The following is a 15,178-nucleotide window of genomic DNA, read 5'->3' on the forward strand; positions in this document are numbered from 1 at the left end:
CGCTGGGGTGAGAGTGACGCTCCTGCTGCAAAGCCAGTTGGGAAGACAAGCTTTGAAGCGCTTCTTCAAGTACCCTAATAGTTTCCTGGGAGGAGGGGGGATGGGCTCCATGGATTTTGGAAGTAGAATCATAGAATCATAGAACAGCAGAGTTGGGGCCTACAAGGCCATCCAGTCCAACCCCCTGCTCAGTGCAGGAATCCACCTTAAAGCATCCCTGACAGACGGTTGTCCAGCTGCCTCTTGAATGCCTCTAGTGTGGGAGAGCCCACAACCTCACCAGGCAACTGATTCCATTGTCGTACTGCTCTAACAGTCAGGAAGTTTTTCCTGATGTCCAGCTGGAATCTGGCTTCCTTTAACTTAAGCCCGTTATTCCGTGTCCTGCACTCTGGGAGGATCGATAAGAGATCCTGGCCCTCCTCTGTGGGACAACCTTTCAAGTATTTGAAGAGTGCTGTCATGTCTCCCCTCCATCTTCTCCTCTCCAGTCTAAACATGCCGAGTTCTTTCAGCCTCTCTTCATAGGGCTTTGTTTCCAGACCCCTGATCATCCTGGTTGCCCTCCTCTGAACACGCTCCAGCTTGTCTGCGTCCTTCTTGATTTGTGGAGCCCAGAACTGGACACAATACTCTAGATGAGGCCTAACCAGGGCCGAATAGAGAGGAACCAGTACCTCATGTGATTTGGAAGCTCTACTTCTATTAATGCAGCCCAAAACAGCATTTGCCTTTCTTGCAGCCACATCACACTGTTGGCTCATATTCAGCTTGTGATCTACAACAATTCCAAGATCCGTCTCATTTTTAGTATTGCTGAGCCAAGTATCCCCCATCTTGTAATTGTGCCTTTGGTTTCTGTTTCCTAAATGTAGAACTTGGCATTTCTCCCTATTAAATTTCATCCTGTTGTTTTCAGCCCAGCACTCCAGCCTGTCAAGATCACTTTGAAGTTTGTTTCTGTCTTCCAGAGTATTAGCTATCCCACCCAATTTTGTGTCATCTGCAAATTTGATAAGCGTTCCCTGCACCTCCTCGTCCAAATCATTAATAAAAATGTTGAAGAGCACTGGGCCCAGGACTGAGCCCTGCGGCACCCCACTCGTTGCCTCTCCCCAGTTTGAGAAGGTTCCATTGATAAGTACTCTTTGAGTCCGATTCTGTAGCCAACTGTGAATCCACCTAATAGTTGTTCCATCTAGCCCACTTTTAGCTAGTTTGTTAATCAGAATGTCATGGGGCACTTTGTCAAAAGCTTTGCTGAAGTCAAGAAGCTTTGCTGAACTCAAGGAGTTCTTCCTTTGTAAAAAACAAAACAAAAAAAACTTCCCACCCTTTTCCTCCTTTTTTCTCTTAATATGTTCATTTCAGTTTCTAATCCCATGTCCCTGTAAGGCTCCAGGTGAGTCAAGGCATAGATCTACACTACTGATTTGTAGCAATATCAAAATGCACTGGGGCATTTTAAAATGCCGGGGCATTTTACCCATTCCATACACCACTTCCATCGGGTTATTTCCTGCCTTTTATTCCAAATTATCCAAACTACCACAACAAATGTGATTGTGCATCCTATGAGGTATAAATGTGTAACAGGGATATTGCGTTGCCATGATGGGATCCTAATGATGTGACCAAAAGTGTGGATCAGGCCTTGGTTAAAGGACTCAGTGGCCTTATAGGTGGCTTGGGGGTTCTTTTAGACCCATCATTGTCACTTGAGGCTCAGGTGACCTCAGTGGCACGGAGGCGTGCCTTCTACAAACTCCGGTTGGTGGCCCAGCTACGCCCCTATCTAGACAGGGATAACCTGGCTTCAGTTGTCCGTGCTCTGGTAACCTCCAAGTTAGATTACTGCAATGCGCTCTACGTAGGGCTGCCTTTGAAGACGGTTCGGAAGCTGCAGCTCGTGCAAAATGCAGCAGCCAGATTGATTTCGGGAGCCAGAAGGTTTGACCATATAACACCTACTCTAGTCCGCTTGCACTGGCTGCCTGTATGTTTCCGAGCCCAATTCAAGGTGCTGGTTTTCACCTATAAAGCCTCACATGGCTTGGGACCACAATACCTGACGGAACGCCTCTCCCGACGTGAATATACCCGGTCACTACGTTCAATATCTAAGGTCCTCCTCCGGGTGCCTACTCCAAGAGAGGCTCGGAGTGTGGCAACGAGGGATAGGGCCTTTTCGGTGGTAGCCCCCAGACTGTGGAATGATCTCCCTGATGAGGCTCACCTGGCGACAGGTTAAGACTTTCCTCTTTGCCCGGGCATATGGCGGCACATCCTAATTACCCACATGTTTAGTTTTTTAATTGGTTTTTAATGCTCTATGTGTGTATGTACTGTGTTTTAGAGTTTTATATTTTGTATTCTTGTTTTTATCTCAATTTTAGAATTTCTGTAAACCGCCCAGAGAGCCCTGGCTATGGGAGCAGTATATAAGTATAATAAATAAATAAATAAATAAATAAAATTTTAGGTCCCTTCCGGCTCTACTATTCTGAACCAGCAGAATAAATGTGCTTGCTTAAAAAATTAAATGCCCAGTGAAGAACCTATTGCTAAGCCAAAAGGTTTTGGGGTTTACAAAACTAAGGCTGATTCTTTAGGAGAGGGATGTTTTAACAATTTGGGGTGGGGGTAAACAATGGGGGGTGGCAATGGTGGTTTTCCCTGCTTCTTTAAAAAGTTTTAATAATGGCAATTCTGCTCCCCTCTGTAGCCACTGGCTCTGTCTGGCATCACCCTCTGTCCCAATGGCCACCAGAAAACAAATTTAGCCCACCTGGCACAGTTCCCCCCCCCCAATAATGCCTAAGAATTTTGCTGTATTCGATGCATTCTGGGGGTGGGCAGAGATGGTGCCCTTGAACCAGCAGCTGCCTAGAACACCTTTCCCATTAACATTGTTAATTAAAAAGATAAGAGACCGAGTTCAGATGATCACGGGGGCAGTGGGGGGGGGGGTAGAAGCCATGACAGCTTCTCCCTCCACCCCAACACATGCCGCTCGTTGGTGGGTCATGTGAACCCTGTGAGGCCGGGGTGGCTTCACACCCACCCACTGGGAAAATAAAAAGGTCTTTACCTGGCATCGACAAGGGTATAACGTAGATGCCAGGCGAACCTCTCTAGGGAGCTCATTCCACAGCCGGAGTGCCACAGCAGAAAAGGCCCTCTTCCTGGTAGCCACCTGCCTCACAGGCTCTCACAGAGCAGGTCCCCTGAAGATGATCTTAGGGTCTAGGCAGGTACATATGGGAGGAAGCAACCCTTCAGATAACCTGGGCTCAAGCCATTTAGATCTTTGAATATTAATATCAGCACTTAGAATCAGCCTTGGTTAACCATCTCGCTGCCCTCTTTTGCACTACTGAAGTTATCGGACCATTTTCAAAGGCAGCCCCACGTATAACGCATTGTAGTAATCCAGACAAGAGGTTATCAGAGCATGGATAACTGTAGCTAGGCTATCTCTGTCCAGATAAGGGCAAAACCTTCAGTCCATGGTGTAGTGAGGCTCACAGATACTTAAGGAAGAGGTAAATGGGGCAGACAGTGCGAAATCCTGGTATCTCGGGAGACCTAGAAAGTAACCTAAGCAAAATAGGAGCCACCATCACAGAACAACTGCTGAGAACATCAGCGCAGCCCTTATCACATGACCTCGGGGTGCTGATGGCAAATTCAAGGAGGCGCATCCCGTCCATCTAAAGACCACGGCGAGCTCTATGAGAAAAAGCAATCAAGGAAGAGTCTGCGAGAAGTCAGCCCTTGCAATGTAGCTTAGAGCTTAGCAGAATGCGCTAATAGATAGGAAGGGATAAAACGCAGCTATGGCTTGTTAAACAGAACGACTTCGCTTGAAGGATTTAAAAGGGGGGAAATCAAGAAAGAGTGTCAAGCGAATGAGGCCTGGGTTGCCCTTTCTCCCAAGTCGTATCGCATCCGGCCTTTAACCGGGGAGAATCATAGAATCATAGAATAGCAGAGTTGGAAGGGGCCTACAAGGCCATCGAGTCCAACCCCCTGCTCAGTGCAGGAATCCACCCTAAAGCATCCCTGACAGATGGTTGTCCAGCTGCCTCTTGAAGGCCTCTAGTGTGGGAGAGCCCACAACCTCCCTAGGTCACGGATTCCATTGTCGTACTGCTCTAACAGTAAGGAAGTTTTTCCTGATGTCCAGCCGGAATCTGGCTTCCTTTAACTTGAGCCCATTATTCCGTGTCCTGCACTCTGGGAGGACTGAGAAGAGATCCTGGCCCTCCTCTTTGTGACAACCTTTCAAGTCTTTGAAGAGTGCTCTCATGTCTCCCCTCAATCTTCTCTTCTCCAGGCTAAACCTGCCCAGTCCTTTCAGTCTCTCTTCATAGGGCTTTGTTTCCAGACCCCTGATCATCCTGGTTGCCCTCCTCTGAACCCCCTCCAGCTTGTCTGCGTCCTTCTTGAATTGTGGAGCCCAGAACTGGATGCAATACTCTAGATGAGGCCTAACCAGGGCCGAACCAGGGTCCCCATATTGCCGGACGATGGCTACATGCGTCCGGCAATACGGGGACCTCCCCCCGGAGCGGATGTGAATTATGTGCAGACGTGCCCAATGGCCCAGAACGATAGGCAGTGCAGCCAATGTGGGCGGCTTTAAAAGGGGGATTAGGCAAAGCCCTGGAGAGTAAAGCTATCAGTGTCTGCTAAGCCAGATCTGCACCAAGCAGGATAAAACACTTTGGAAACAGTTTGAAAACTGTATCTGGAGCTCTGTGTCCTGGGCCGAAACCACTATAAAGCAGTAGTGTAGATCCTGGACTAGTCAAGATGGTTGTCAACCGCTACTTGTCCCAGTTGCTGCTACATGACTGGGAGGGGGGTATTGCATTCATGCCCTCCTTGTGGTCTTCCCAAGTGATTGGCCACTGTGGAAACACAGGCCATAGCTAGACCGAAGGTTTGTCTCTGGATCGTCCAGGGGTCAAACCTGTTCATCTAGGTGACACACAGGGGATCCAGTGCTCAGGCAGGGGCGAACCCGGGATGATCCCGGGATAAACCTTAGGTCTAGCTGTGGCCCCAGTGCTAGACTGAATAGGCCTTTGGTCAGGTGTAGCGCTGGTCTACTTAGGTCCCTACTTAGAGCAGAATTGCAGGGTGTATGTGCCGTAATCAAAATGGCCCCTGTGTGAACAGAGCACTGGAATAGACGGACCCTTGGCCTGATCCAGCATGGCGCTTGTGATGTTCTTATGGCACTTGACAGCTGTCACCATAACTAACCTGCTGCAACAGTGTTGTTTAGGGCAAACCACAGGGTGCGGAAGGGAGGCAGAGAATTCTGCTTATTCTGTGAAAACCTTCCTGCCCTGTTCGGGAGCGGGGGCACATTTGCATCTCATTATTAGGTGAGCCTCTTATATGCTTCTTAAGAAAAGGTGTCTTTTCTATAGCACTTAAAGACAAAGAGTTCACAAAAGTTAAAAGGAGACAAACTCCTTTTAATGAGACATGGAGAGAAAGGAGGCTGGAGGCCAAAATGATGTTGGAATGTACATTTAGGGTGCAATCCTGTGCATGGTGAAACAGAAGAGAAAAAAAGGCCTACAATGTTGGCTAGGGAATGTTGAGAGTTTGTAAGACTTTTTTTTTCCTGTCTAAACATTCACAGGCGTGCCCTTTTCAGTGCATTGGTTGAGTGGCCCATTTCTGCTTTTGTGTTTTATGTTTCTGTTGAGGCATTACACCTCCCACCTTGTTGCAACTCCTGATATGATCATTCCTCTGGTTTTCTGTTTGCTTCCTTTTTTTTTTCCTGTTTTTAAAGGCACATTAAATGTTTACCTGCGGTTAAAAAGTCAGACTTCAATAGAAAGCCCATTCTGGTCTTCAACTGGGAACAAAGGCCAACAGTGGTTCCAGGCCCGTGTTAATATACATCCGAACACTTCATTTCAGGTAAGAATTTATTGTTTACCCTCGGAGGGGCACAAACGGAAAATGTTGCTGGTAGGCAAAGCCTTGCCATCAGCCATATTTGCTTTGCTTCTTTATAAAATCCATCTTTGAAATTCTCTGCATAAGTGACTTCCATAAGATCTGTAAAACTGCACCGAAGCAGGGGGAGTGGACAGGCGAGTGGGGGGGTGGACATGGCGAGAGGTGGGGGTGGATGGGTGAGCGAGGGGGCGAGCGGGGGGCATCAGACATTGGGGGGAATCGGGGGCAGGGGGGAGTGGGGAACCCTTTTTTTAAAAAAAGAAAGACTTACTTTATCATTGGTGCACTCCTGCGCACATGGCCCCTTTAATTTTTTAAAAAAATAGCCGACGCAACGGGGCTTTCCGTTACCCTGTCGCATCTCACGTGTAGAAAGGGGCGACGGCCCACCTTAGCTGCAGCGCGGCCTCGCCCCTACTCCCCACCAGATTAACAGGTAGGTCTAGCAAGGCCCACTGTTCCTCCAAAAAAACAAAACAAAAAATCCACATGCACACTCCACCTTCAGCAACGTTCACAACAGCAAGAAAATACAGATAACAGCCTTAGTCCCTTTAAGTATGTAGAAGCCAGGTGAGCGTCTCTCTGTAAAGAATGCCAAAGGATGGAAGCCAGCACCATCAAAGAAAAACCAACCTGTTCAATGCCCACGTACAAAAGATGGGTTGCCCAGCAAGGCTTCAACTCCAGATTGAATGTGGCTGAGAGGAGCGTCTTAGAAAGCACGAATGCTTTTCGGTAGGAGCGACCCAGGCCATGTCAGATGGCCAAAGGAAAGTGCAAGCACATGGCATTGTCTCTGCGTCGGGAGGACCTGCTGAGCCTAGAACGGGGGACCTGCAGCTGTACGTGTGCGTGCCTCAGGCACGGAGTTATCAGAACTGCAGCATCTATTGCCTTCCTAACCGTTAGGTTCTCTCAGGCCTTAGGCGGTACCCATTTGGAATGGGTGTTAGGCAGGGCTACCCAAGTCTCTCTGGCCTTAGCTACACCAGGCTATATCCACATGATGCACAGAGGATCCCAGGATCAGGGAGGGGTCATCCCTCCCTTGCCCCAGGATACAGCCTTTTCCTTTGGGCCTGCTTTTTCCGCGGTCTCGGGCTGAGACCAAAACCACGAGCATGTGGCCTGTTTCCGCGGGTTTACCCGGCTCCATGCGATTACTCGTGTGGAGCCAGGAGCTGTGCCCATCGGGGTAGGATGGGGGGAACGGGGAAAGTAGTTAAAAATTTTTTAAAAAAACTTACCTTTGCGCACGAGCGTTTGTGCGCTCCATCCCCTTTAAAAAATAAAAAATGGCGGGTGCAAGGCCTCTCTTCCTGAGGTCATCGTGCCTTATGTGTAAACGGGGGCGAGATCTCGCATTAATCGCAATGCGAGGTCTCCCCTCCTCTCCCCTAGACTTTCAGGTAGGTCTAGCTAAGGCCTCTGTTTGAAGGGTTTGTTCTGGTACCTTGCCCAAAATCTGGTTTAATGGCTCCTGAGGAAAGAACTTGGCTTAAACACGTTAGGCCTTCAGAATCTACGTCTCTATTATTCTCTACGTTACTTCCCACGATGTGCATGGATGATGTAATACAGGCCCTGGTTGGAGAAGGTGGATTGTAGCCAGCTAATCAGCCCTACTTTGAGCAGGGGGAACGGGATGTCCCACCGTGTGGTCACTGCCACTACTTGAGCTTGAAAGAGTAAAGCCAGGAAAGGCCCCTCCAGCTGCGTCCCAAATCTGTCACAGAAGTATCCCAGAATGTCACCGTCTCTTTCAGTTTCCTTCCTTCTCCCGCTCTCATCCCTGTTTATTTTTTTATTTTATTTTTATCGCTCTCTGGGCGATTCACAAAAATTAAAACCATAATAAAACAACCAACTGGTTAAAAGCACAAATGCAAAATACAGTATCAAAAGCACAACCAGGATAAAACCACGCAGCAAAATTGATATAAGATTAAAATACAGAGTTAGAACAGTAAAATTTAAATTTAAGTTGAAATTAAGTGTTAAAATACTGAGAGAATAAAAAGGTCTTCAGCTGGCGACGAAAGCAGTACAGTGTAGGCGCCAGGTGGACCTCTCTGGGGAGCTCATTCCACAACCGGGGTGCCACAGCGGAGAAGGCCCTCCTCCTAGTAGCCACCTGCCTCACTTCCTTTGGCAGGGGCTCAAGGAAAAGGGCCCCTGTAGATGATCTTAAGGTCTGGGCAGGTACATATGGGAGGAGGCGTTCCTTCAAATAACCTGGCCCCAAACCATTTAGGGCTTTGAATGTCAATACCAGCACTTTGAATCGGGCCCGGACCTGGACTGGCAGCCAATGAAGTTGTAAAAGGACTGGTGTGATGTGGTCTTGTCGGCCAGTCCCTGTTAGTAGGCGGGCTGCTCTGTTTTGTACCAGCTGAAGCTTCCGGACCGTTTTCAAAGGCAGCCCCACATATAACGCATTGCAGTAATCCAAACGAGAGGTTATCAGAGCATGGATAACTGTACCTAGGCTATCTCCATCCAGATAAGGGCGTAGTTGTAAGTGGCCCTGAATCACTACGGCCCTTTCTACACCGGCCTTTTTCCCCAGGGATCATCCCTGTGCATCCAAATGATGCACCGGGGATCCCGGGAGCAGGGAGAGATCACCCCTCCATGGTCCCAGGATGATCTCGAGGACCACGGGCAGTGTGGGTGCCTGTCTCAGCTTCTTCCCTCCTCCCTCTGAGTAGCAGGAATCAGCAGAGGGAAAGAGCCGGGGATGGTGGGAGTCCAGGGCCATGGGGCCTGAAGTGGGGAGCAAGACTGGACCTTTCCTTTCTCTCTTTCTGTACTCACTTTTGTGCTGGAGCACACGTGTGTTCCGGCTCCTGTTTTGTTTCGGTTTTAAAAAATGGCGGGCGCAATGGGTGTGAGGTCCCTCCTCCCATCCAGGATGTAGACACACAGGGACGATCCTGGAAGCAGGTAAGTCCGGAATCGCCCCCACCTCCTCCTCCCTCCCTCTACACCAGCCTTCCTCAACCTGGGGCGCTCCAGATGTGTTGGACTACAAGGAAGGCTGCTCTACACCCTTAGGTGGAGAAAGGGCCTGAGCCTAAAGAAGCCGGAGTTAATGGCACAAACCCCAAACCTGGTAAATAAGCAAACCGACCTCTGTAAAACCACCCTCTTCCACCCATCACTTTCCAGAGAGCCCATCTAAGCAGAGCTTATTACTTCCACTGAGTGATATTTCTCATTGGAGGGTTAGAGGGAAAGAAAAGTATACGTGTTTTCTTTTCAGAAAGGAAATAGAAGCGATATTGCTGGTTGCGTTAACAAATTGGTCTACAGAGTTTTCTCCACAGGAATTCCTGATTCTGCAGAGTTCCTCACAAGGGCCTTGATCAGAGCTGCTACTTCGTGGCACATCTGGGGTTGGAGATGGGGACAATGGCGTTGTTGTTGTTGTTGTTGCTGCTGTTGTTGCTTTGCATTCGCACTGGGAACCCTGTGCACAAGTCTGGTCACCAGACATCAAAACGGATCAAAATGGATCTTGTAGAGCTGGACCAGGTGCAGCCAAAGGCAACTGAAATGATCAAGGAGCAACTCCAACCCACGAGGAAAGATTACAATGTTTGGGACTGTTTTGCTGAGGAGGGGAGGAAGGCGAGTAAGGATGCATGACAGAGGTGTAAAAATTGTGCATGGTATTGAGAAAGTAGAGACGGAGAACTTTTTCTCATAATGCTACAACCTGGTGTCAACCCATGAATGTGAATGGTGGGAGATTCAAGACAGATGAAAGGCAGTGCTTCTGCACACATATGGAATTCGTTACCACAAGGGGTAGTGATGGCTGTGTGCTAGCTCCAGTATCAGAGACAGTATGGCCATAGCTAGACCTAAGGTTCATCCCTGGATCGTCCAGGGGTCAGACCTGTTCATCTAGGTGACACACAGGGGATCCAGTGCTCAGGCAGGGGCGAACCCTGGATGATCCCAGGATAAACCTTAGGTCTAGCTGTGACCTATGTCTTTGCGTGCCAGTTGCTGGGGAACATGGGTGGGAGGGTGCTGCTGCACTCACGGCCTGCTTGTGAGCTTCCTAGAGGCAGCTGTTTGGTCACAGTGGATGAGTCTTTGGTCTCATCCAGCATGGCTCTTCTTATGTTTTTATGGGCACCTGGGATGCACAGTAGTCACTACAGCATCACATTGGGTGCACTTGCCCATTGGTCAAAAATCTCCTGAATCCAAAGTAATCATAGAATAATAGAATAGTAGAGTTGGAAGGGGCCTATAAGGCCATCACATCCAAACCCCTGCTCAATGCAGGAATCCACCCTAAAGCATCCCTGACAGATGGCTGTCCAGCTGCCTCTTGAAGGCCTCTAGGGTGGGAGAGCCCACCACCTCCCTAGGTCACTGGTTCCATTGTCATACTGCTCTAACAGTCAGGAAGTTTTTCCTGATGTCCAGCCAGAATCTGCCTTCCTGTAACTTGAGCCCATTATTCCGTGTCCTGCACTCTGGGAGGATCAAGAAGAGATCCTGGCCCTCCTCTGTGTGACAACCTTTCAGAGTGTGTGTGTGTGTTTCTTAATTGGCTCAGCAGAGCTTGTATTGTCCTAGCACTGGATATCTTTTCAACTAGAGTTCACCAGCTTTCATGGAATAAGTGGAATAATTCTACAGCTAAAGTGCTCCGAGAATGTGTAGAGTGCATTTCCTACACTGCTGGTTGACTAATTAGATACTTCACATGCGCACACGCACACGCACGGTTAGAGTTACTACTCTTCATACACATCATGCCTTTTTCTTGAGAGAAGGAACAAATCTGCTCAAGGCAGGAAGGGTGGGGATAGCTAATGGGTGTGGCTAAAAAATGAACGGTGAGCTACAAGACCAGCAGAATCTGGAAGTGGCATTGGCCCATTCTACACCGTTTTTTGTTTTTTTTACCTGGGGTCGCCCCGGGGTTGTCCCTGTGTGTCCAAATGACACACAGGGAATCCCAGAGAGAACCTGGGACAACCAGGGACTTAAAAGGTTGTCACACAGAGGAGGGCCAGGATCTCTTCTCGATCCTCCCAGAGTGCAGGACACGGAATAACGGGCTCAAGTTAAAGGAAGCCGGATTTCAGCTGGACATCAGGAAAAACGTCCTGACTGTTAGAGCAGTACGACAATGGAACCAGTTGCCTGGTGAGGTTGTGAGCTCTCCCACACTAGAGGCCTTCAAGAGGCAGCTGGACAACCATCTGTCAGGGATGCTTTAGGGTGGATTCCTGCACTGAGCGAGGGGTTGGACTTGATGGCCTTGTAGGCCCCTTCCAACTCTGCTATTCTATGATTCTATGACCCTGGGAAACTGAAAATGTGGATTTCCCAGTTTTTCTGCAGTCTCGGGACCATCCCGGGACCACAGGAGATGTGTGGGTGCCTACCCCTGCTTCGTCCTGCCTCCTCGCAATTAAACGTGAGGAGGCATGGGGCATGGGGCTCTTTGGGTGCTCCGTGCCCATCGAGGGTGGGGGTGGGAGCAGGGTTGGGTTGTTGCTTTTTTAACTTACATTTTTGTTTGGAGTGCAGTTGTGCTCATCTCCCCTGTTTTAAAAAAAAGGAAGTGGCAGGCACAACATCCCTCCTTCCACGTGTAAGGATCCAGGGGGAGGATCTCGCAATCAGAATATGTTGAGATCCTCCCACCTCCCTCCCGGAAGGCCGGGAGGTGTAGTAAGGGCCATTCTCTTGTATCTCAGGGCCGGCACCTATCACTTTCACAGCTCGCCATAGGAAATGGTTGATTCTGTTGAAAGAGATGCATGAATTGGCCTGCTTCTCCTCTTTCCCTGCCTACCTGCTTTAAAGGCTATGTTACTTTTGTCAGCTATCATTCATTTTACTTAAGCAATGAAGTTCCCTATTTATTTATTTATTTCTTTGTTTGTTTTAATTATCTGTTATGCATAAGCACGCATTGCACAACCATCTGTTTGCAGCACTCCTAGGACCGTGTGCCCTGCCAACAAAGTTGTTTTCAGTGTTTTGATTTGTTGTTTGGAAAGGAAACTACAAATCTCAATAGACAGGAATGGAAAGAAGAAAAGGTTCCAGGCACAAATAACTTGTAATAACATCCACAAACCTATACCAGAAAAAATCACCATCATCGTGCCACAGCGAAAACAGATCTATCTTTGCAGGGTCTTTTCTATGAATGTGTCTTCTAAGGCAGCAGACAGTGGCTGAGTTCCATTGTTTACAGCACTGGTTCCCAATTAGTGGTCCGTGGACCCCCAGGGGTCCACATAACCCACCCAGGGGGTCCGTGGCACCATTCACATATTAGCTCTGCAAGGTCCACATTTTAGTAAAAGAAAATACGCCGTCTCCCGCGCTCCGTTTGCTTCGTCGGTGACGTCGTGCGCGAAAGCACCTGCATGATTTAGTGACTAGCTTCAGAGATGAAGAAGTTAGGTGAAAAAGCTTTGAAACATCTAGTTCTCTTTTGTTCCACATATCTTTGTGAACAAACATTTTCGACGTTTTGTTATATGAAGAACAAGCATAGACATCAGCTCGATGTTGATCCAGATTTGAGATTATAAGTAGGAAATATTGAACCGGATGTGGAAGCGGTTGTCCGGGACAAAAAGAGGCATGATTTCTCCCATCACATTTAGGTTTAGTAGCTGTTAGACATGTCATAAACTAGACATTAGTAAAATTAAATTTGTCTTTATATTCCTAACTAAATCATTGTCATTTTTGCGTGGTAATATCACAAATTTTATGGTCTGTTTTTTTAGTATACCTAAAATCCTTTGCTTATTAGGGGCTACCCTTTATTTTCTCCAAAAAAATTGCTTTGCACATAGAGATAACAAAATTTTCAAAAGTAGGGCGTCCATGGCTTGGCATTTGAAAAACAAGGGGTCCGCAGTACATAGCAAATTGGGAACCACTGGTTTACAGTGTTCAGGAAGTTTCCATTATAACGTGTTAGTCTCTTATTCTGTGTTGCTCTTCAAAGCACCTTGTTTTATACACGTAAATTGATGATTAAGCATCAATATTGAACTTCGAATTGCTAAGCACGGCATATTTATTTATTTATTTATTTATTGCTGTGTGAGAATATAAAAGGGCCTCTTCGGATTTCTCAAAGCGTAGGCAAATGGTTGACAGATATTTCCTGAAATGGGTCAGGTGGCTTAACATAACCATCCTTGTCTGTAGTTAGGGCAGCCAGACGTATATTTATTGTTCTATATTGTATGATTTTATCTGTATGTCGCCCTGAGATCCCAGTGATGTAGGGCAGGATACAAATGTCTTAAATAAAAAAATAAATTATCATGAAAGCTACACCTCCCCCAAATTGAAAAGGTAAAAAAAAAAAAGTCTTAAGGAGAGGGGAAGGGCTAAGCTCTTATCCAGTAGGAAGTAGAAATGGGTCACTCACTTCCTGTCTGTGTGTGCATTCGTGGCCCTGCTCCTCTCCAGAGGGTCCAGCAAACACCTGGGCCTTTAAAGGTCTCGCAGGAGGTGGTCTTCAGTGTCCGTCACCCCTATCCAGCCTGACAACTCAAAAGACAGAGGCAGGGATAGTAACTTTTAGTTGCTTATTTCATATCCTCATCTGATTGTATTCTCAAAAACCAAGCTCTTTTGCAATCATTGTAAAGTTCAATTCTATTCTTACTGGACGACATGCTCCCTAAAGATCTTTTCTAACAGACACCCCTTTTTAAGTGGAAATACAGAACTTGAGGCGCATCCGAAGCAGGACCTCCACCATGGGTCTAAGTTAGCGCCCCCTCCAGTGGAACCATGGAATTGCAAGAAAATGAGTCCGATTGATTAGAAGGGGAGAGGTGCAGGTAGAGATGTGAAGGCCCGGAAAAAAACCGGAAAAAAATCAGAAAAAAAATATTTTTCCCCATTTCCCCCCCCCCGCAAGCCTTTTTTGTTTTTTTCCCCAAAAAATGAAAAAAATGGATTATGGGATGTTTTATTTTAGCATGATAAATAAAATGTTTAAGAGAAGGTATTCAGATATTTACTTCTCCAAATGATTTCTAAAAACTGTACAGTATCAGATTATTACAATTTCTGTGCACCGAGGAAAAGCAAGTCCTAGGTTGCAAACTGAGACTACAACTCTCAAATGCAAGAGCAAGATGCATTTCTGCCTCTAGGGGGCAGCACTGCCACTGAAGTAGAGACTGAAACTAATAGTGATAGCTATAGGTCAGAAAATGAGTCTGATTAAATTTCATGCATATTCATTGAATCTTGGTTCCCCCTTTTTACTCAGTTCTTTTTATGGGAATGGGGGCTTTATGTCTTGACCCTGGAGGACTAGCGGAGACATAAATAATTTTCTTTGTTACTGATGGTGGTGGTTTCTTCAGTTGTTTTTTAAATTTGTTTTTTGCCTGCTCCTCATGAACTGGCAGAACCAAAGAGGTTCCTTACAGTTCAGGTGTGCCTAACAGTTCAGGAGCTTGTAGCTCCATTTGTTACCAAAAAAAGTAAAAAAAAGTAAATTAAATTTGTAATAATTGTTTGAATACACTACTTTTAATATACCAAATGTAATAATTTTATGCCAAACCAACTTGGACATAATTACATTTTATGTTCCTAAAGTAACAAAGTGACTTTCCATCTGTAAAAAGTGCTAATATTGCATTATTTCAATTTTCCCGGAAATTTCCGTTTCCCCCCGAAAAAAAACAGGGGGAAAACCTGGTTTTTTTCCATGGCTTCAAAATTTCCAGAAATGTTACACCTCTAGGTGCAGGTTCGTTCCCGTCCCGTCCCCCGGTCCCCACACACATTCAAATTGCTTTGGAGAGTTTATCTCATCACTTCTGCCCCGACAGAGTCCCATAAATTTAAAAAGCAGAGAAATCCTGGGAAGTTCTAAGAACAGTTTAGGCGTCGGAGGGGTGCGTGAGGAAGGAAGCAGCCTAGAAATGGAGAGAGAGGCAAAGGAGAGGGAGAATGTGAACCATTTCCAAGATTCCCTTCCCATCGGCTGCCCCCCAAATCCAGATGCTTCCACGATGTCTCTTGCCCTTGTCCACTGGAAATCTAAGCATGGCGTCTTCGCCTTTCCTCACCGGCAGAGTATTTGCTGCAATATTCCGTCAGGTCGGCCTTTTGCTCCTGGTGCTGTTTGCTTTCCTGCCCCTCCCCCCTC

General features: G+C 47.1%; 1 protein-coding gene across 1 annotated transcript in view; it reads left to right on the top strand.

Moving 5' to 3' along the window:
• Positions 1–15,178, top strand: part of MDGA2 (MAM domain containing glycosylphosphatidylinositol anchor 2) — a 511,487-nt gene that overhangs the window by 481,868 nt on the left and 14,441 nt on the right. The window contains exon 15 of the mRNA XM_063118281.1: positions 5,819–5,949. Coding sequence (XP_062974351.1) covers positions 5,819–5,949 — 131 coding nt within the window. The remainder of the gene's footprint in view (positions 1–5,818; positions 5,950–15,178) is intronic.

The sequence above is a fragment of the Elgaria multicarinata genome, chromosome 2, assembly GCF_023053635.1.
Source record: "Elgaria multicarinata webbii isolate HBS135686 ecotype San Diego chromosome 2, rElgMul1.1.pri, whole genome shotgun sequence".
Lineage (NCBI taxonomy): Eukaryota > Metazoa > Chordata > Lepidosauria > Squamata > Anguidae > Elgaria > Elgaria multicarinata.